The sequence below is a fragment of the Brassica napus genome, chromosome C8, assembly GCF_020379485.1.
Source record: "Brassica napus cultivar Da-Ae chromosome C8, Da-Ae, whole genome shotgun sequence".
In the NCBI taxonomy this organism is placed as follows: Eukaryota; Viridiplantae; Streptophyta; class Magnoliopsida; order Brassicales; family Brassicaceae; genus Brassica; species Brassica napus.
In genome coordinates, this window is record NC_063451.1 from 45,461,751 (window position 1) to 45,483,349 (window position 21,599).

General features: G+C 41.3%; 2 protein-coding genes and 1 pseudogene across 6 annotated transcripts; 2 read left to right on the forward strand and 1 right to left on the reverse strand.

The window, feature by feature from the left end:
* The first annotated feature begins 2,813 nt into the window (after positions 1-2,813).
* On the forward strand, positions 2,814-10,671 carry LOC106415399 (protein TOPLESS). Its single transcript, XM_013856096.3, has 20 exons — positions 2,814-2,967; positions 3,207-3,329; positions 3,414-3,593; positions 5,247-5,519; positions 5,607-5,784; positions 5,856-5,979; positions 6,188-6,469; positions 6,540-6,719; positions 6,799-6,872; positions 6,952-7,143; positions 7,563-8,066; positions 8,138-8,224; positions 8,305-8,451; positions 8,907-9,017; positions 9,091-9,270; positions 9,357-9,485; positions 9,572-9,667; positions 9,748-9,936; positions 10,016-10,182; positions 10,265-10,671. The coding sequence occupies exons 2-20, from the start codon at positions 3,250-3,252 to the stop codon at positions 10,476-10,478; spliced, it is 3,387 nt and encodes a 1,128-aa protein (XP_013711550.2). The 5' UTR covers positions 2,814-2,967; positions 3,207-3,249; the 3' UTR covers positions 10,479-10,671.
* Positions 10,672-11,290: 619 nt separating this feature from the next.
* LOC125591289 lies at positions 11,291-14,902 on the forward strand. Of its 5 annotated transcripts, XM_048765221.1 has the most exons (4): positions 11,291-12,054; positions 12,942-13,115; positions 13,192-13,763; positions 13,845-14,902. In XM_048765221.1, exons 3-4 carry the CDS (start codon positions 13,269-13,271, stop codon positions 14,661-14,663), a joined length of 1,314 nt encoding a protein of 437 aa, XP_048621178.1. In that variant the 5' UTR covers positions 11,291-12,054; positions 12,942-13,115; positions 13,192-13,268; the 3' UTR covers positions 14,664-14,902. The 5 variants fall into 5 exon arrangements, with proteins under 5 accessions (XP_048621178.1, XP_048621177.1, XP_048621179.1 ...); XM_048765220.1 differs by having other exon boundaries at positions 12,942-13,763; XM_048765222.1 differs by lacking the exon at positions 11,291-12,054 and having other exon boundaries at positions 12,714-13,763; positions 13,845-14,484; positions 14,566-14,902.
* A 55-nt stretch (positions 14,903-14,957) lies between these two features.
* LOC125591291 lies at positions 14,958-19,427 on the reverse strand (annotated as a pseudogene).
* Positions 19,428-21,599: the final 2,172 nt, after the last annotated feature.

A 21,599-nucleotide genomic window follows, 5' to 3' on the forward strand; every position in this document is an offset into this window, starting at 1 on the left:
AAATTATAAAGTCAATAAATGTTGTATTGAAATTATAATACGACACATATTTTGAATAGAAAATTTTACTCTACAACGAAAACTAAACTGAAATGAAGGAAATATAATATATGCACATTTAAAGACCTATGGGAAATATTTTATCTGTATACGTATGATGACAATTTATACTATCGAATCTTTCGATAGTTTTTTTAATAATATATACATCATCTTTTTTTTAATTGTGACTGTAAAGCACAACTAGCAATATAAATGAATAGAAAAAAAATTACTCTGGTTTTAACTGTTTCTATACTAGTCAAGTGGAATTTTTTTAAATTTTTTACTTTATTTACTATTCAGGAAAGAGTAAAAATTGTATGTGTTTTTAATTTTAGTTTGCAAGGAGAAAATTTTTTTCGTTAGATATCAAGTTTTTTTCTTTTGCTATTTATTTTAACTATTACCTCTTATTTATTCTAATTTAATTTTTTTCTATAAAAGCTAAAATATCCTAATAAATTATCAAATCCGAAAGCTAAATCGGTGGAACTGAATGGACACCATAGCAGAAAACTGAATTGAAGCACCACGTGCAACTTTACCGGCTATTATATTCATTGCTCTTGGAATATGTTGGATTGCAAAGTTGGAGAAGAATTTTTATTGTATTAAAATTCTTCCATTGGCGTAGTGAAAGTCATCCATTCCATCGGTGTAAGCACTATAATCACTGATTGAAAACAGAATGTTGCAAACACCACTTTCGTAATATATAGAGTCTTCATGATTTTATAGTCCAAATCAAAGGTTCATATTATGCATGTAAAGGTAATAAACTATTTCCAATATTTATAGTTTCCATTATATTATCAGAACGTTCTTTTGTACAAAACAACTTAACATAAATAAGATAACAAATGGATGATGTCTCGTAAAGCAATCTGATATATCCGAAATAAGCGGAATATGAAAAAAAAAAAATTTGACCAAAAAAGATAAAAAAAATAATAAGGAAAATAGCAAAGCATTAAAACTTTTACGTGAACGTGTAAGAGAATGGGACACATACATAAGTGGAAAGTGACCAATCCCCAACACCTCATCTTCAAATCTATTTATTGTTTATTACTCCTTCCGTTTTTTAATATAAGTCATTTTAAAATTGTGCACATGAATTAATAAAATCATTAATTTTTTATATTTTCTAAACAAACATCATTAATTATTTACCTAATCACAAATCAACCAATAATAAAATATAAGGTATATTATCATTGGTCATATAACATTAAGTGTTAATAAATTTTACATAGAAAACTGAAAACGTAATATAATTTGGAACATAAAAAATTTTCTAAAACGACTAATTATTTTCGTTTGGTTATACGTCTCCTTTTAAGATTTATTGATTGTAATCTTATTTTCAGCGCATTTATTACTTAATATTTCCATGTTTCTATTACTAATAATTTCTCATATTAATTACTAATAATTTCTCATATTAAATAATATAATATTAATATGATTAATAACTAGTAATTTTTTTTATTTCTGTTTCTTAAATTTGGTAAAAAATAAAACAAATTGATAAAAATATTTTTTTTTTTAAATTATGACGTATCAAAAAATCTACTTACGACTATGAAAATGAATGAATATATTAAAAAACGGAAGGGGTATCATTTTATATTATTATTTTATTCAATAATTATTAGTATTATTGTCTTTCGCATAAAACAGCACTGCAACGATATAACAAAACAAATCGTATTAAATATATTTTGGCAGTAGTTTAGACTATTTTGTTACTAAAAAAACCATTTTAGTTGCCCGAGTACAGAAACAAAAATAAATATAGTTTCAAATGGGGATCCCTTTCAAATGCAACTTTCTAAAAGCTGAGTTTGATAGAGAGGATATGTACTTGGTGTAATTTATCATCTAACAGTTTATTAAAAATGGGATAATAATTAGTAAAAAGAAAATACTATAATATTGGGAAGTTAGGGCTGAGCTTCATCAATGCGTCACTTATCTCGTGAGAGTGAGACTTCTGGACGGACACGCCTCTGATGGAACCCACCTGCATTGCTTTTGGGATCCTTTTTCATTTTATTATTATACTACCAAAGTAAAGAAGATGCAACAACCATCCCTCAAATCTCTCTATTTTATTATCCTTTGAACTTTTTTTTTCAATAGAAATGTGCACACAACCAAATAACCAATCAATCATACGCTAAATTTACCCATATTGAAAAAGTTAAAACAATTTTTTTTTTTAAATAATGACTTAAATATGTTGGACAGAAAATAATCAGTAATACTGTAAAATATTAGAAGAATTATAAAAAATTATTCTCATATTCTTTATTACGAGTTGAACATTTCTCCATCACGTGATGTTCGATGTGAGTAACCGCATCTGAAGAGGCAATTGCCTTCTCAATGTCATATCCGTAATAACAGTCAAACTCGAGGGTTAAAAAGAACTCATGATAAATAAAGCTTGTGTCGCGCCACGAGGGATCTGAGACAACTCTGACACATTGAATGAAACTCTAACCGTTAGATCTCCATCCTCCGCGCCATCATACGAAATCGACGGTCGTCCAGATAAGTATAAACCCCCTTGTGACGTAGACGATCACACCTCCATGCGTTACAGCTGGCAACTAATATTCCGAGCTGAATAACTTCGAGAAATGTGGCCGATTAACTCCTAGGGATAATCAATTCTACTTATCACTTCGCTAGCTTTTCTTCGAGTGATAGCTTACTCAACTTATCAACACCCAATTATCTGTCACCTTCTCTTATTAAAGTCTCCATTTCTGCAAGTGTTAATGTCCGTATTTATACCTCGAAGAGAGAGAGAGAGAAATAAGAGGAAGAAGCTTTATTTTTTCTTTCTTTCTTTGAGTCCAAAAATCAATCAATCTTCTTCTTCTTCTTCTTCGTCGATCTCTTTCTTCCTTCATGGTAAGTAAAGCTTCGTCTCTGTTTTTATTTTCTCTCTACCCTTTATGGTAAAAAGAATCTCTTTCTAAAGCTATTTAATTCCATAGCCAATTCTAGGAAAGATTTTTAATTTTACTGATTTATCGTTATCTGCAGAGATACGAAGTTTATGGATATATTTTTTTTCAGATAAAAGTATTGGTTTTTTAATTTAATACGAAACCTAGATTTGAGCGCGTTTGCCATTGTATATGTTGCAGATCTGGTGATAGTGTTTGGTGGTCTGAGTTGAAAAAAAGTCTCATGTCTTCTCTTAGTAGAGAGCTTGTGTTCCTGATCTTACAGTTTCTCGATGAAGAGAAGTTTAAAGAGACTGTTCACAAGTAAAATCTTGCCTCCTCATTCGATCTATTATTCTGCTAGCTCTTTGTGTTGGTTAATTAATGCTGATTGGTTTTGTTAATTAGGCTTGAACAAGAATCTGGATTTTTCTTCAACATGAAGTACTTTGAGGACGAGGTGCATAACGGGAACTGGGACGAGGTTGAGAAGTATCTCTCTGGTTTCACTAAAGTGGATGATAATAGATACTCTATGAAGATATTCTTCGAGATAAGAAAGCAGAAGTATCTCGAGGCTTTGGATAAGTAAGTAGTGATGGATATTAGCAAGGCCCAAATAAAGACCGGAAGCCCATTATCTAAGCTCATTGTATCTAGGTTTTCTAGCATATTGAGTTGATATAAATATCTGTGTAAGGTCACTTTGCAATGTAACGAAGGCTGCGTTGAATGCAGCCTCTCCCTTCATATTTATGAATCATTTACAATCTTACTTATCTTGGTGACAAGCATAAAGATTCTTCCTTTCTTTAGTTTCATTGCACAATAAAGCTTCTTAAAGCTATTTCATTTTCTGTGTCAATAAGCTCTTATGAGCAGAATCTATCTTGTTTTGAGTTTGTCTACATGGTATCAGAGCACCAGGGAGTAAATCCTTGGATCTATGGGTTTTATTTTCACCAGCTTCCAATATACAACCCTTTCTGTCACTAAAGCTCCAAACTTGCTTCACTCACGCTGCTCTCCTTCAGTCACGCTGGTACAATTCACTCCATGAAGCAAGAGGACGAAATCATCCAGCCTTTTCAACACCAGAACAACAAGACGTTTTCTTTAAGCTTCAGTTAGATGAAGCTGTGTGTTTTCTGGGTAGCGATGAAGCTGAAGCTGTGAAGTAGGGCTCAGAACAGACAGAGAAGAAAGAAAGACTCCCTCATCACTTTATGGACGGTATTGTCTATTTCTTTCTACTGAGACAGAACAAAAGATGAAAAATAAATGTCTCTGTGTTGGATTGAGTTGCTGGTTAGCTTAAATTCTTGGGTTAAGATAGGTTTGGAACCGAAGCTATAATGAAATAGGCAGGTTTGGGTTTGTTGCGTGTGGAAGCTCTGGCTTTAATGCTAATGCACACAAAGTGCTCGCTGAAATGCTCACAAGAAGGTCAGTTTGTTTAGAGGCAGAATTTTGGTGATATTGATGGGAAGCAGAGAGTGAGTATAGTTGTATTTGGTAGGTGTGGAAAGAGTGTTCTTCATTAGACACATTAGAAGGATGAAATGGGTAAAGTAAACCTAGATTCATAGTGAGACAAATAGGCCACAATTATACCTCTGAGTGAGATCAACTAAGCTCTCCAAGTTCAAGAGAAACCTCTGAGTGAAGCCATGTGATACTCTCCAAGTATAGGTCTGAATAGATCTCACACTAATGTTTGTCTACAATGGTGAGTAGAACCATTTGCTAACATCTCAAGCATCCTACTTCATCTACTTATGCTCATTTCAAGCCATATCCATCTGTGCTTTCAAACTCAGCGTAGCTGCTCCATCCACGCTAAGTTTGCGGGGGAGTATTAGCAAGGCCCAAATAAAGACCGGAAGCCCATTATCTAAGCTCATTGTATCTAGGTTTTCTAGCATATTGAGTTGATATAAATATCTGTGTAAGGTCACTTTGCAATGTAACGAAGGCTGCGTTGAATGCAGCCTCTCCCTTCATATTTATGAATCATTTACAATCTTACTTATCTTGGTGACAAGCATAAAGATTCTTCCTTTCTTTAGTTTCATTGCACAATAAAGCTTCTTAAAGCTATTTCATTTTCTGTGTCAATAAGCTCTTATGAGCAGAATCTATCTTGTTTTGAGTTTGTCTACAATGGATGGAGCTTTGTTTTGTTAATAATAAAAGAAAAAATAGAGTTTTGATTTGTGGGGTTTTTTTTTAAAAAACTAGGCATGATCGTCCCAAGGCGGTGGAGATACTAGTGAAGGATTTGAAAGTGTTTTCAACTTTTAACGAGGAGCTTTTCAAAGAAATAACTCAGCTCTTGACGTTAGAGAACTTCAGGGAGAATGAACAGTTATCAAAGTATGGGGACACCAAGTCCGCAAGATCGATCATGTTGGTGGAACTCAAGAAGCTTATCGAGGCGAATCCTCTGTTCCGTGATAAACTGCAGTTTCCTACTCTTAGAAACTCGAGGCTGAGGACTCTTATCAACCAGAGGTTAATTAATTGCTGCTTTTGTCTTATTCACTTCAAGTTGTTGGCATCATCATCAAACTCATTACTTTTTTTTTTGTTAACTTGCAGCTTAAATTGGCAACATCAGCTTTGTAAAAACCCAAGGCCAAATCCGGATATAAAGACTCTTTTTGTTGATCATTCGTGTGGTCCTCCAAATGGTGCACGTGCTCCATCTCCTGTGAGCAATCCACTGCTTGGAGGGTTACCAAAAGCTGGAGGCTTTCCTCCTTTAGGCGCACACGGGGTAAGCTCTAGTCTCTATCTTTAGTTTTCACTTGCATTTCTCCTGAGGCTAAATATCTCTTATCTCTCCAGCCGTTTCAACCAACGGCCTCACCCGTTCCACCTCCTCTTGCTGGTTGGATGTCTAGTCCTTCCTCTGTCCCACATCCAGCTGTGTCTGCAGGACCCATTGCCCTTGGTGGTCCTTCTATCCCAGGTACTACTCCCTTATCAAATAAACTGTGTATGATCTACCAACCAGAGGTCATTAGCTCAACTGGAAAGGATAATGACTATTGTGTCAGAGGTCTCCAGTTCGAGTGACTGTTGGGACGAAACTAATATTACATGATGTGGTTTCGGAAAAAAAAAACTGTGTGTGATCTATGCATTGTGCTTACAATGGAGCTCATAATTTGGTGCAGCGGCATTGAAGCATCCGAGAACTCCTCCAACTAATCCTGCTTTAGACTACCCATCAGCAGAGTCTGAACATGTCTCGAAAAGAACAAGGCCTATGGGCATCTCTGACGAGGTTAATCTAGGTGTCAACATGTTACCAATGTCGTTTCCCGGGCAGGCGCATGGTCACAGTCCAGCTTTCAAAGCACCTGATGACTTGCCTAAGACGGTTGCACGAACTTTGACTCAGGGCTCATCTCCAATGAGCATGGATTTTCATCCAATCAAACAGACTCTGCTTCTAGGTCTGTCTCCTGCTCTGTTTGTCAGCTTTCATATAACAATATTCTAAATTGGATTACATTGTTCTACCAGTTGGTACTAATGTAGGAGATATCGGTCTGTGGGAAGTTGGTTCTCGTGAAAGATTAGTACAGAAGACCTTCAAAGTCTGGGATATAAGCAAATGTTCAATGCCCTTACAGGCTGCTCTGGTGAAAGAGCCTGTTGTATCTGTTAACCGTGTGATATGGAGCCCAGACGGTTCCTTGTTCGGTAAAAGAATCCACCTTTAAAGTAACATGTGCACAAGAATGAAACTATATAACTCTGCCCTATACGTTCTCTAATGCAGGAGTTGCTTACTCGAGACATATTGTACAACTATACTCTTATCATGGAGGTGAAGACATGAGGCAACACCTTGAGGTCTCATAACATTGACAAGCCTCCTCTTTTTTTTTTGTGCTGTGGAGATATTGTCTTGTTAATATTTGTGATTTTTCAGATTGATGCTCACGTTGGTGGTGTGAATGATATTTCCTTCTCGACTCCAAACAAGCAACTGTGTGTGATAACCTGCGGTGATGACAAAACCATCAAGGTCTGGGACGCTGCAACGGGTGTCAAAAGACATACTTTTGAAGGCCATGAAGCTCCTGTTTACTCTGTCTGTCCTCACTACAAGGAAAACATTCAAGTAAGCTTAATTAGCCATTGATCTCCCTTAAGGCTTCAAATGGGTGGGTTGACCATGTGTTGTCCGTCTCCAAATATAAAGTTGACCTGGATCACTGGTTTTTTTGCCAGTTTTATCGGGTTTTCTCAAATCCCGGTTTTAAACCGAACCGTACTCGGCTTCTTCAGCGAGTCAAGGTCAGACCGGTTCGACCTACCGGTCTGGTCCGGTTTTCAAAACCATGCTTTTGAGTTAAATCAAATTGAGGAAAAATAAGAGTTTTAGAGAAATTAATTTTTTTCACCAAAATCGCAATTTTGAATTTTCCAGACAAAACCGCAAAATGAGAATATAATACTTATTCAAAATGTAGATTCTCCCTCCCTTCCATTACATGTTATAGTTTTTTGACATTTTTTTTTTGTTTTCTTGTCTTCAAGTTCATATTTTCTACAGCGCTCGATGGGAAAATCAAGGCATGGTTGTATGATAACATGGGTTCTCGAGTTGACTACGATGCACCGGGTCGCTGGTGTACCACAATGGCTTACAGTGCGGATGGAACTAGGCTATTCTCTTGTGGGACGAGCAAAGATGGAGAGTCTTACATAGTTGAGTGGAATGAAAGCGAAGGAGCTGTTAAAAGAACTTATCAAGGCTTCCACAAGCGTTCTCTCGGTGTTGTGCAGTTTGACACGACTAAAAACCGTTATCTAGCTGCTGGTGATGACTTCTCCATCAAGTTCTGGGATATGGACAATGTGCAGCTTTTAACTGCCATTGATGGCGATGGAGGTCTCCAGGCAAGCCCGCGTATCCGGTTTAACAAGGAAGGCTCTCTCTTGGCTGTGTCTGGAAACGAGAATGTGATCAAGGTTATGGCAAACTCGGATGGTTTGAGACTGTTGCACACTTTCGAGAACGTTTCATCTGAATCCTCCAAGGTACAAAGCTTTAGATTACTTTACACGCAATTTGAAAAGTTTCTTTAACACTTCGTTTTCTACATTTGTAGCCTGCAATAAACAGTCTTGCAACGGCAGCTGCTGCTACGAGTGCTGCAGCAGATCGATCAGCCAATGTTGTTTCCATCCAAGCAATGGTAATTAAAGAACGTTTTTATTTGTTCTTTTACTTATTTCATCTTTCCATCATTCATCATCACCTCGCCTTTTTAAATAGAATGGAGATGCGAGGAATATGGTGGATGTGAAGCCAGTGATAACAGAGGAATCAAATGATAAGTCTAAGATATGGAAGCTTACTGAAGTCAGCGAGCCTTCTCAATGCAGGTCACTGAGACTCCCTGAGAATCTGAGAGTAGCTAAGGTATATCAGTTATACATTTTCTGATCAATGTACAGGCTGGCTATATATATATATATATATGGTTTTTCTCATGGTTCTAAAAATCGGTCCGGGCAACAAATCGGTGCTATTCGAAACAAATTTTTTAAAATCCAATCGGTTTAAACCACCTTTCTAAATCAGTTTAAATCTTTTAAATTAAATAATAATGTTAGTAAAAATCTACAAATTTGTCTAATTTTGTTTTGTAAATCTAATTTTGATAATTTATCAAAATAATTTTATGAAACCCCAAAAACTAAAATATCTTGTATAAAAGTAAAATATATATATTATAAATCAATACTTCATTAACACCTAGGTCCCGAATAATTTGCTTGGTAGCTAGTCCTCTACAAGACAGCTAGTTACCGTCTAGTAATTTCTTGAACATTGGTTTTCTTCTTTTTCTGATGATAAACTGATAAATTTTGCAGATATCAAGATTGATTTTCACCAATTCCGGAAACGCTATCTTGGCTTTGGCGTCAAACGCTATTCATCTTCTATGGAAATGGCAGAGGAATGAGCGCAACGCAACTGGAAAGGTAAACTTGACTGACTATCTCTAACTTTCTTGGTCCAATGGCAATAATGATAAATTGTCATTCATTCATGTAGGCTACAGCTTCTTTGCCACCTCAGCAATGGCAACCAGCAAGTGGGATCCTAATGACTAACGACGCAGCTGAAAACAACGCTGAGGAAGCTGTACCTTGTTTTGCTTTATCCAAGAATGATTCGTATGTAATGTCAGCCTCTGGAGGAAAGATCTCCTTATTTAACATGATGACGTTTAAGGTAATGTGGAAACACATATGTTTGATGTTTTGTGTTATGCATTTTGATTCACTGACTGATTGTTCTTGGCTCTGATAATGTGCTAGACGATGGCTACTTTTATGCCACCGCCGCCTGCTGCAACTTTTCTTGCTTTCCATCCTCAAGACAACAATATCATTGCTATCGGAATGGATGATAGTACTATTCAGATTTATAACGTCCGTGTTGATGAGGTAATGAATCAAAAATCTCCAGAGAAGAAGCAGTGTTTTGTATGTTTGATATGATTGTCAATATGTTTCCTTGTCTGCTTGTGCAGGTGAAGAGTAAGCTTAAAGGTCATTCAAAGAGAATAACTGGTCTTGCCTTCTCCAATGTGTTGAATGTGCTGGTTTCTTCTGGAGCTGATGCTCAGGTTCGAACCATCTTTTTTTGCTTTTTTGAGTATCAATGGGACAAGATCAACAGTCTGGTATGTTCTTCTTGTTGTTTCAGCTTTGTGTATGGAACACAGATGGATGGGAGAAGCAAAGAAGCAAGGTTCTGCCACTTCCACAGGGAAGACCAAACACTGCACCTTCAGACACGCGTGTTCAGTTCCACCAAGATCAAGCTCACTTCCTCGTCGTGCACGAGACGCAGCTTGCTATTTATGAAACAACCAAGCTCGAATGCATGAAACAGGTATCTCTCTCTCACACACACTGCAAGATCTGCAATGTAATAATGCATTTGATTAACGATTGTATTGACTTCTTTACAGTGGCCAGTGAGAGAATCGTCAGCTCCAATCACTCATGCCACCTTCTCATGTGATAGCCAATTGGTCTATGCGAGTTTTATGGATGCAACGATTTGTGTATTTAGCTCTGCTAATCTAAGGTTGCGTTGCCGAGTCAACCCTTCTGCGTATCTACCAGCTAGTCTCAGGTAAACAACAGAGGATTCTTGAATTTTTTTTTTCTTACATAGTAAATCTTGATGAAGCTTTGGTTTTTCTTTTTTTTTGCAGTAACTCGAACGTACATCCTCTGGTGATTGCGGCACATCCGCAAGAACCAAACATGTTTGCAGTTGGTCTCTCAGACGGAGGTGTTCATATATTCGAACCATTTGAGTCAGAAGGTAAATGGGGAGTGGCTCCACCTGCTGAGAATGGATCTGCAAATGGCGCGGTGGCTGCACCATCCGTTGGAGCCTCTGCTTCTGATCAGCCACAGAGATGATCTGATCATACCTACCTCTCTGATTCTCTTTCTTTCTGTTAAAGTCCTTTTTTAATCTTTTTGGTAGAAATATTTATGATCCAGAGATTACATGTTTAGTTGTAACATATATTCAGCGTAATTTAGTAGTAAAGTTTGTTTCTTGTGACAGAAACGTTTTTCATGGAGACGATAATTTAGAATTTACATGGCATTTACAAGAGTGATTAGTTTATTTTGACGATACTTAAACAAACCAAAGAGATCCCAAAAGCTGATCACAAAGAAGAGCACTCTATTTTAAAATCGGATATGTCACTTCACTCTGTGCTCTCTTATTACCTGAATATGATAATGCACTGGCCATTGGTACAATTTTACTTGGGCGTTCAGTTTCAATTTGGGTATTTCGGTTTTTGATTTTTGATTTTCCAATTCTAAAAGTTTAGGAATTGTTCGGTTATTTACGAAATTTAGTTTCGTTATTTCAATTTTTTAATCGGTTTGGATAACATTATTGAAAATCAACTAATATTCAAATAATTTTGGGTCTAATTTGATTCTGTCTTTTCGAATGATTTTGGATAATATTGAAAAAACCATCATATAATTCAGTTTTTTCAGATTTAATATCGTATTATTCAGATAAAATGTATTAATTAATTATAACAATTTTAAAATATTTCAGATGAAAAATATTTTGATAATTTTGAGTTTTTGGTATTTCAGTTTATAAATAATATTTTGAAGATATTTAGTTATTTAAAAACTAAACATAGTTGATATTTTTAGTATTTAATCTGAATTTTAAAAATTCAGATATCTGTGAGAGACAAGGTTTCACTTCTTAGATTTAGGTTAGGTCAAGAGAGATGAATGAGAATCGTGGGCTGAATCCCGTAAATAAACTTGAAGAATGAATATGATTTTATTGATGAGTTGAAAGATGATGAATACAAAGGAATGTATCTTGTGATGATCAAAGAATACGTAATGCTTTTAATCTAGTACAAAAGTTCATCCATGAAAAAAAAGAGAGCCCTTGTCTTTTATCTTCTCCATCTTTATATAGTCTAGGTTTCGTTGGCAACCCTTCAACTGTTCTCCTAGATATTTGGCTTCAATTACGGAGCTCGCTTTAGGCTCCTCTTGACCGAGTCTCTTAAGGTGTTAGCTCACTTTCTGTCGTGACCTCTGCTATGATGTCTCCCAGGTCCAGTCGTCAGCTCGGCTTTCAGCTCCCTTTGTTATGATGGGCTTATCGCAACCCACATGCTAGCTCACGCTTATCGGTACCTCACCTGAGGGTCATATTCGGGTCCAACAGTTGCCCCCAGCTTCCGAATAAAATCCTTTGTCTCGGAAGCTAGAATCTAGCTATCGATCTTATCTTTTCGTTAAGATAATGATTAGTTCTTATCCTATTTAGATTCAGCTTACTCGATCTAACGGTCTTTATTACGTTTGGCAGAATCTATGGTTCAGATGGAGAGGGTTTGAAATGACTTTTCCGAATCTCGAGAGGTGATGGGATATAAAGCGGTGAACATTAACTGCTAGCCTTCCACTTTCTCCACGCCTCCGTTCGGTTTTCAAGGTAACTTCTCTCTCTTTATTTTACTGCGATTTTTTTTATCTTCCTCGTTACTTTTCTCTGCAAATTCTCTCCCAAACCTTGCAATCGATTTTCTCCTTAACCTTCCCATACTATGGATCATCCGAAAGAAGGTTCCGGGGAATCCGGGATGCCTCCCTCTGCTTCTGGAGCTAAACTACTGAAAGTTAAGCAAGAAATCGGAGCCAAGATGAGGAAGGGGAAAAAGACAGCCAGGGAGGCAATCGCGACCAGAGTTTCTAAACGGAAGAAGAAAGACGATTCTAGTGGGAGCAGTCCTCACTCGCCTTCGTTGCTGAAAAATCAAGACGTGGTTAACCTCATGGTTCAAGCTCTCGCCCAAAAGGAGCTTGGCCGTGCCTGTAATTCTGACGAAACCCCCGAGACCGCTCCGGAGGGTTGGTTCTGTTGCCATGAGAAGTACATCTCCAAGTCTCACTTGAGATTTCCTCTTCCGACCCTACTGCTTGATCTACTAGATCATTATCAGTTAGCCCTTTCCCAACTCTGTCCCTCGGTTATCCGGGTGATAAACGGCTTTATCACTAGGTCCAAAGAGGAGGGGGTTAGCGTCGGTCTTACCGAACTTATGAGCCTCTTTTCCCTGAAGGAAAGCGCCTCTAAGGAGGGTGGTACCGGGACCTACTACCTCCCTAGTCGTCCCAATCATGTTATCTTCAGATTCTCTAGTAGTGATGATGACTGGAGGAAGAAGTATTTTTACGTTAAAGTTGATCCTTCGACGGTTCCTGTGGGTCGGAACCTTAGGGTCACTTGGACTAATCCATCTGGTTAGGAATTCTAGGGATATGCTTTTTTCGTTTTATTCATTTATGGCCGAGTAACCTTTTGCTCTGATTTACTTGCAGAAATCGAAGATCCCCCGAAGCTCTCTACCAAGCTCACCAGGGCTCTATACCGCAAGTTGCAACAGAGTCCCTGTACCTGGGTGGCCTACACCACTTCTCGAATAAGTGCAGCCAGATTCCCAGATACCTACAACGCCTCTTTCCAAGATCCCATTCCTGCTGAGAACCTTGAGAGTGAGTTCTTGTCCGAACCTTTTCAATGATTTTATCGCTTTGAAGTTTTTAAACTTAAGGATTTCCATTGTTCCAGTTTCGGCAGGCGATTCGGTTGTATCGATCTCAACTGGTGCTAGTGCTTCGGGAACTGAAAAGTCTCAGCCAGGTGACATGACTCTGCGACCGTCATTCCGTTCTAGGGGTAACCCCTCTAAAGCTGCCAGTGCTTCTCGTGGAAGCGACAGGAACCAAGGAGGATCGTTCCTTATCTCAATGAAGGAAGTTTTGGACGACGGAGGATCCAAACCTGTTGTCGAGACTACTCCAACTGAGGTTGTAGCTCAGGATGCTGCTCCTCTCCCTGAGGTCCAGGTGCCGGAGGCTGACTACCAGGCTCCGAAGGGTACCTCTGAGATCGAGCCGTCGAGACACAAGAGGCCCAGGATCGATCAGGGCGGGGCTTCCATCCGTTCTTCTTCCTCGTCCTCTAGAGGAGGGACTGTTGGGTGGAGCTTTACCCATTCGAAGCCTGGGTCGATCCTGGATGACTCTTGGGGCCTAGCTGCGATAATGAGGCACCTGAAGAGCGTGGGATGTCCCCTTCCAGCGCTCAAGGACCTGACTAACCGAGATGAGTATCTCGATATTGCCCACTGTATGGGTCAGGTACGTGATCTCTATCTGTTATTTGTTTACATTCTTTGGAGACGATGATATATATATATATTTTCTTTGGATTTATTGCAGTTGGCTGGGGCTGTTAACAGGGCCCAGCTCAGGTTTGAGAATGCTCTGTGTGCTGCCCCCAATGCTGGTGAACTTGCTGAGGTTACCGAGATGGTTAAGGCAGCCAAAACCGATCTTGACCAAGCCCGGGTTCGAATTTCTGAACTCGAAGCCGAAGTGACGAGGCTAGGCTCGAAGGCCGATGCTCAGCAAGGAGAGATCGAGAGTCAAAAGCTCGATATCCAGGTGAAGAGCAGGAGGATCAATGATTTAGAGGCTGCTCGAAAGATAGCTGAGCATCAAGTACGTGAGCTCATTGCCTCATCCCGGGATAGCCAGAAGAACAAGGAAGCTGAAGTCAAGCTGGCTGTCAGGGAAGGGAAGAAAGAAGTCGCCGAAGCTTACGGCAAGATCCTGGTCTGTGTTAAGGAGAAGTTTGCTAGGAAGAAAGATGAGGTCGACGCTTTGGTGTACGCTCAGGAGCTCCAAGCTAATGCCGACCTCTTGAAGGATATGCTGAACAACAAGATCCAAAGCGTTGAAGAGGAGTACAACCAATTGGTGGCCTTATTACCAGAAGCGACAACTGCGTATGAGAAGGCTCAAGTCTCTGACTTCTCGGTCAGCAAGCTTCCTCTTCCCCAGATCTCGGAGAGTTCAGGTACTTTCGAGATTAACATGTTTAATCCATCCTTTTCTGGGGAGTATGGCTCTAATTTGGGTTTGATGGCTCCTGACTTAGCTCCAGTCGAGGCAGCAATAGGAGGTGACGGCAATGTGGTCGATGAGGGAGTTCCTGCCGGTGCTGGTGATCCGATTCAGGAAGAGAAGGAAGATTGAGAGCTACGGCTCTTTTAACTTTATGTTTTGTGTTTTTAAGACTTCGGCCTAAGGGCTTTGTTTCGTTATGTTTTGTGACTTAGTGCCTGAGGAGGCCTTTAAACCTTAACGCTTGCTGGATTTCAATAGCCTGGGGAGGTTTTTAAACCCTTTCTTATGTTTAAATCGTGGCTATTATTTCTGTTTTAAGTTTTTGAACTTAACCTCGTTTCATTTAATCATAGTGATTGCGAATCTCAGATGAGTTGTGTGCCGTCATCGTTGAGTCGGATTAGGACCTTTAGTCTTTATTTATGATAAGCATTTAGCTTAATGGATATTCGGTCGTGATAACCTTAAAGAGGAGTTCTTGATTTTAGCTCGGGGACCTGAGTCCGATTCGTAAGGTTCTGGGACCTGGTTGTTCAGGTTCGTAGGAACCTTTATTTAGATTCATAGGGACCTGAGTTAATTCGAAGGACTTCGAGGCCTTTGAAGTTTAACGGATGGAATTGAGGAATTTCGGGATTTTCCTGATTCTTTAGGATTTTAAGACTTTTCGATTTTGATAAGGGTTTCAAGACCTTCTGGTTTTGATTAGGATTTTAGGACCTGGTTGATTGTTAAGGATTTTAAGACCTTGCTGATTGTTAAGGATTTTAAGACCTTAGTTTATGTTAAGGATTTTAAGACCTTGCTGATTGTTAAGGATTTTAAGACCTTAGTTTATGTTAAGGATTTTAAGACCTCTGGGTGTATTAAGGATTTTAAGACCTTAGGTTCAGGTTTTCAGGGACCTGAATGTATTCGAGATTGTTGAGCTTAGGTCCCGATTTAGGGGGACCTAAATTTTCTTGGAGGGTTTTAAGACCTTTGATGTTTATGAAACTGAATCAATCGTTTTATTAATATCAGATATCAGAGAATACATGATTCAGATTATTTACACAGTAACTATTTTTAGGCTAAGTGTTCTTGGTAACACCTGCCCCTTTGGCTTAGGTGAGGAGGTTGGTGAGAAGAGGTTGGGGCTGCACTCATGACGGAGTTGCCTACGTACCCAGTCAAGGGATCAAGCCAAACGTAGTTCAGGGGTTTTAGGTACCTAATGATAGTATCTTTTGAGGTTCGTGGCATTCCACGATCGGATTTCAGGTACCCCGGTTCGTACCTTCTGGAGTTTGTAAACTCCGGGTCGTACTATGTGGATAATTCGGTAGGGTCCTTCCCAGTTGGTTCCTAACTTTCCAGCTCCCGGTTCCTTTGTTCCTTCGAACACTTTCCTAAGCACTAGGTCCCCTACGGCGAACTGTCGGGGCCTTACTTTGGAATTGTAGTGTCGTGCCATTGCTTGCTGATAATTTTGAATGCGAAGCAAGGCTTGGTCTCGTCTTTCCTCGATCAAGTCGAGGCTATCCATCAGGAGCTGGTTATTAGCTGCGGGATTTGAGGTGCAGAGCTCCCGTCTGAGGCTACCTGCGGTGGTTTCTGCTGGGACGACAGCCTCCATCCCATAAGCTAAGGAGAAGGGAGTTTCCTCTGTAGCTTTTCGTGGGGTGGTTCGGCAGGCCCATAGTACTTCGGGTAGTTTTTCCGACCAAAGCTCCTTTTGGGCTCCTAGGCGTTTCTTGAGGTTTGCTAAAACTGATTTGTTGGCAGCCTCCGCCTGTCCGTTCCCTTGAGGTCGCCGAGGTGATGAGAAGGTGAGGCGGATGTTCCATTTATCGCAGAAACTTTTGAAGTCGTGGGATATGAACTGTCCTCCATTGTCGGTTACGATTTCGTATGGGACGCCATGCCTGCATACGATGTTTTTCCAAACAAATCCTTCGACCTCGAATCTGTTTATTTGTTGGAAAGCTTCAGCTTCAATCCATTTCGTGAAGTAGTCGGTTAGGACCAGGAGGTTTAGTAACTTCTTTCCTTTCCCTGAAGGTACTAATGGACCTATAATGTCCATAGACCACCTCATGAATGGGTAGGGAGCTGATATGTTAGACAGCTTTTCCGCTGGTTGGTGTATGATCGGTGCATGCCTTTGGCATTTGTCGCACGATGAGGAGTAGACCTCACAATCTGCGATAATGGTAGGCCAGAAGTAGCCTTGCCTTTTTATTCGGATGGCTAAGGCTCTGCCTCCGGAATGGTTTCCACAGGAACCGTCGTGCATTTCCTTCATGAGTTTCATAGCTACTAGGCCGTGAACGCATTTTAGGTAAGGTCCGGAGACACTTCGTTTGTGGAGGGCTGACTCGATTATACAGTATCTTGCTGCTAAAGCTTTGAGTTTTCGAGCCTCCCACTTGTTGGGTGGAATTTTTCCCTCTAGGATGTAATCCATGATCGGTATTCTCCAGTCTTCTCTTCCTACAACTTTGTTGTGAAGAGAGGAGGGAGATTCCTGTTCGGGACCTGGTGCCGTGGTGCCCCCGGAGATATTTGTTGGAGTAGGTTCTGGGTTCTGAGGAATATCTCCAATTTCCTCGTTATCCCCTGTGGTTTGTGTAGCGTTCCTAGATGCGTTTTTAAGAGCGGTGCGGCTTCTTGTTTGGACTTTATAGACAAGTGGCTCCGAGGTCTGGATGGTGCCCCCGGAGGTACTCGTAGAGTTAGGCTCTAGGGAGTCTGAACTTCGGTGAGTACCTTCACTTTTGTCGTTGTTTTCCGGGTTCTGGGTTGCTTTCCTGGAGGTGTGCTTTCTGAAGCTGCGTGTTCTAGTTTTCGGGAACCAGAATGTCGTGAAAACTTGGGTAGCTACCGTCGGGAGGCTGTTATCCTCTATTTTTTCCTTTGGTTTGCTATCCATCTCAGCCTTGGTAGCTATGTCGATACTTGGCTTCTCGATTCCTTCCACGGGTATAATTCGTTTTACGAGAGGGTCGGATGTGGAAGCTAATGCGGCGAGCGCGTCTGCTGAGGAGTTCTCCCCTCGTGGGATCCTCGTTAGCTCGAACTTGTCAAACTGCTTTGTGAGGTTTAGGACGACCTCGAGGTATGCCCCCATTCTTTCGTCCCTTGTTTCGTATTCCCCGTGAAACTGGCTAGCTACCAGCTGCGAGTCGCTGTAGGCGTTTAGCTCCCGAATTCCGAGGCTCAGGGCGAGCTTTAATCCAGCGATTAGTGCTTCGTACTCGGCCTCGTTGTTGGAAGCGTTAAATCCAAGTCTATAGGATTGTTCGATGGTTTCTCCGGCTGAGGAGGTTAGTCTTAAACCGACACCGGAGCCTTGCCTTGACGAGGCTCCGTCCACGTATAGGCTCCATTTCGGAACCTCTGTTTCCTGGTCTAGATGTTCGGATGCTAGCTCAATAACGAAATCGGCGAGGACCTGAGCTTTTGCTGCTGCTCGGGGTCTGTACTCGATGTCGTACTCGCTGAGCTCTATAGCCCATTTTGCTAATCGTCCGGATTGGCTAGGGCTATGCAGAATCGTCCGTAATGGTTGTGAGGTCATTACGATGATCGAGTGCGATTGGAAATAAGGTCGCAGCTTCCTGGCGCTGTCACGACTGCTAGGGCTAGTTTTTCCATGGTGGGATATCTCGTCTCGGCGTCTATTAAGCTTTTGCTAGTATAATAGACAGGTCTCTGTTCGTTTTGTTCCTCTCGTACTAGCACTCCGCTGACTGCAGCTGCCGACACGGCGAGGTACAGGTACAGTGGTTCTCCTACTACAGGTTTGGATAGTATCGGAGGTTCCGAGAGGTAAGCCTTCAGCTGTTTGAAGGCTTCTTCGCACTTTTCATCCCATAAGAACTTCTTATTATTTTTCAGAAGTTTATAGAATGGAAGGCATTTATCGGTGGACCTGGAGATGAATCGATTTAGTGCTGCGATCCGTCCGGTCAATCTTTGTACCTCTCTGGTCGTTTTAGGTGATGGCATTTCCAGGAATGTCGCTATTTGTTTCGGGTTGGCTTCGATGCCTCTTTCGGTTACGAGGTAACCTAGGAATTCGCCGGAAGGTACTCCGAAGGTACACTTAGCTGGGTTTAGCTTCATGTCGTATTTGTTGAGGATTTCGAAACATTCTCTTAGATGGGAGATGTGGTCCTCCCCCTTTGAGGATTTGACTAACATGTCGTCGATGTAGACTTCCATGGTTTTTCCGAGTTGTCCAGCGAACATTTTATTTACTAACCTTTGATAGGTAGCTCCCGCGTTTTTCAAACCAAACGGCATGACCTTGTAACAATAGGTTCCTCGTTCAGTTATGAATGCGGTTTTCTCTTGATCCTCAGGATCCATCATAATCTGGTTATATCCTGAAAAGGCATCCATAAAGGACAAGAGCTGGTGTCCAGCCGTTGCTTCGACCAAACGATCGATATGAGGTAACGGGAAGCTGTCCTTAGGACAGGCTTTGTTTAAATCGGTGAAGTCTACACAGATTCTCCATTTCCCATTCTTCTTTTTTACTACCACTGGGTTAGCTAGCCAATCGGGGTATTGTACCTCTCGGATGGACCCGGCCTTTGTTAGTCGATCGACCTCGTCGTTGACAGCTTGGGCTTTTTCTAGACCTAGCTTACGACGTTTCTGTTTGATCGGTTTAAAAGTAGGGTCTACATTGAGCTTATGAGTGGTGACATTTGCATCTATGCCTTTCATGTCGCTGGTGGTCCATGCGAAAGTTTTGATATTCTGTTTTAGGAATTCGACGAGCTCCTTTTTGGTTTCGAGAGGTAGCTCGGATCCGATGCTCACCTGTTTCTCAGGGTTTGAGTCGTCGATGCTAACTTTTTCGGTGAGGTTCTTAGGGGGACCTCGGATATTTCGTTGCATTTCGCGACTCTCCTGGATCTGTAATTGCTATTGGGGGGATTCTTTTATGATTTCGAATCCTCCCAGGTAACAGATCCTTGAAATCTTTTGGCTACCGTGTATGGTAGCTATTCCGTTGGTTGTTGGAAATTTCACGCATTGGTGATAAGTTGAAGCTACTGCTTTCATCTTATGAATCCAAGGCCTTCCGAGGATTGCGTGGAAAGGGGATGGTTTGTCGACAACTATGAAGTTGGTCATTTTCATGACTCCGCCAGCTATAATTGGGAGCTTAATTGTTCCCAATGAGGTGGCTGTTTCACCTGAGAAACCTACGAGGTTGGATTTCTGGTCGACAATTTCGTAGTCGTCTATTTCCATTCCCTTTAGTGCGTTGTAGAAAATAAGATCGACGGAGCTTCCGGTGTCGATCATGAGCTTAGGTACCTCGTACCCTGCTATATTTAATGTTATGACAAGGGCATCGTCGTGAGGTCTATCGAGGTCTAATGTCTCGCTCTCCCAGAAAGAGATCTTAGTGTTAGACTCAGGCTTGGTCGGTTTGGACTGAGTGTTTGACACAGCTTTCCGTACGTGACTTTTAATAGAGTTAACGGAGTCTTGACACACACCGGACCCTCCAAGGATGTAATCGATCCTTGAGCCAGGGCTCGATTGGGGAGGTGGTTTACTCAAGAGGGCCTCGATTTGTAGGCTTTTTCCTTGTGGAAACTTTCCAAGGATCATCTCGACTCTCTTTTTGGGAGCTGGGGGTGGTGAGTCTGTTTCTTTTTCAGGTGACCTCTCGCGTTTCGGAGAGCTATCTCTGGGACCTCTCTTCTGATAAGGTTGTGGCTTTTTGAGGTCCACATCTTTTATTTCTCCGGCTGCGAATTTAGCAGCCAGTTGTCGTTGGAGGTCCCAACATTCTTCGGTTGAATGTCCCTTTCGATCGTGGTAAGAGCAATGTTTGCTCTCGTCATAACCTTTGGACCAGGGGGCTTTAGCTGTCGCGGCGACAGGTTTTTCTTCCTTGTCTTCCTCGACTACGTAAGAATGTTCTCCCTGGGTCTGATTATTTCGGGAGCTACCTCTTTTGTGAGGTCCCTTTCCATCGGAGGCTTCGCCTTTCGGGTGACTCTGGGGTTTTCTGTGGAGCTTATCTAATGCTGCCATTTCCTCCTCCAAGGTAATGTATCTAGAGGCCTTATGGAGGGCGTCATCGATGGTTGGAGGGGGATTTAGCGTTAGCTCCGAGAAGAAACCTGATTTATACCAGAGACCTCTCCTAAGAGCCTCAATGGCTACCTGATCGTTGGGATTCGAGAGTTTAGTTCTTACTGCTCTGAACTTTTCGATGTAGACTCGCAGTGAGTCTTCCAGTCCTTGTCTGATCTTCCAGAGGTCAGCCTCAGACGCTTGTTTCAGGATGTGAGTTGAATATTGCTTCATAAAGGCGTTAGCCAATTGATCGAAACTGTCTATAGAGTTCGGCTCGAGGCTGGAGAACCATTCGAGGGCTGTTCCGATCAGGTTTTCGGCAAATGTTCTGCAATATCCTGCATCACACTCTTCCTTTGTGAAGTGAGCTTTAACGATAGCTAATCGGAAGGCTCTTAAATAGGCCTTTGGGTCTGCGTTCCCATCGTATTCAGGAATTTTAATTTTTCGAGTATCTCTTATGTAAGAGTTGGCAATTCTATCGGTGAACGGAGTTCCACGAGTCTCCTCAATTAAGCTCTCGATTTCGGGAGCTGAGCTCGTTACCTTGTGAACTTGAGCTCCCAATTTCTGGAGAGCTGCGTGGGTTCGCTCCATGTACCTGCGAATTGCGTCAGGTCCCTCGAAGGGAAGGACATTTGGGTCATTATCAGATACTCGGCGAGCAGGTTCCTGGTGAGACCGAGCTCGGTCGTCTTCCCAGCTAGCTGGCGAAATAGGTCGCTCATTGGTCCTTAGGCTCCGAGCGAGGTTAGTGCGGAGAGCTGCAGGATCAGCATCCGTTCTTTGGTATTCGTCTGTGCTTGGGGTTGAAACCCTAGCTTGAAACACTGAAGCTGATGTTCTGGCCCCGGACGGTATGTTGGTTCCTGCTCCAGACCCGGAAGGAGGTGGCGGTGGAGGCAAACGGGTGCTCCCACCGGTGTTTCGATCAGGCATGGAGCTAGTTGTAGCTACATTGCTCCCCATGGT

Excerpts from the sequence above, each read along its gene's own strand:
- LOC125591289 (XM_048765220.1), top strand. The coding sequence starts at position 13,269 with ATGACTCTGCGACCGTCATTCCGTTCTAGGGGTAACCCCTCTAAAGCT. Across the intron at positions 13,764-13,844 it reads TTGCCCACTGTATGGGTCAG|TTGGCTGGGGCTGTTAACAG; the intron begins GTACGTGATCTC and ends GATTTATTGCAG.
- LOC106415399 (XM_013856096.3), top strand. The coding sequence starts at position 3,250 with ATGTCTTCTCTTAGTAGAGAGCTTGTGTTCCTGATCTTACAGTTTCTC. Across the intron at positions 6,470-6,539 it reads CAAACAGACTCTGCTTCTAG|TTGGTACTAATGTAGGAGAT; the intron begins GTCTGTCTCCTG and ends TTGTTCTACCAG. Across the intron at positions 6,720-6,798 it reads CCCAGACGGTTCCTTGTTCG|GAGTTGCTTACTCGAGACAT; the intron begins GTAAAAGAATCC and ends TCTCTAATGCAG.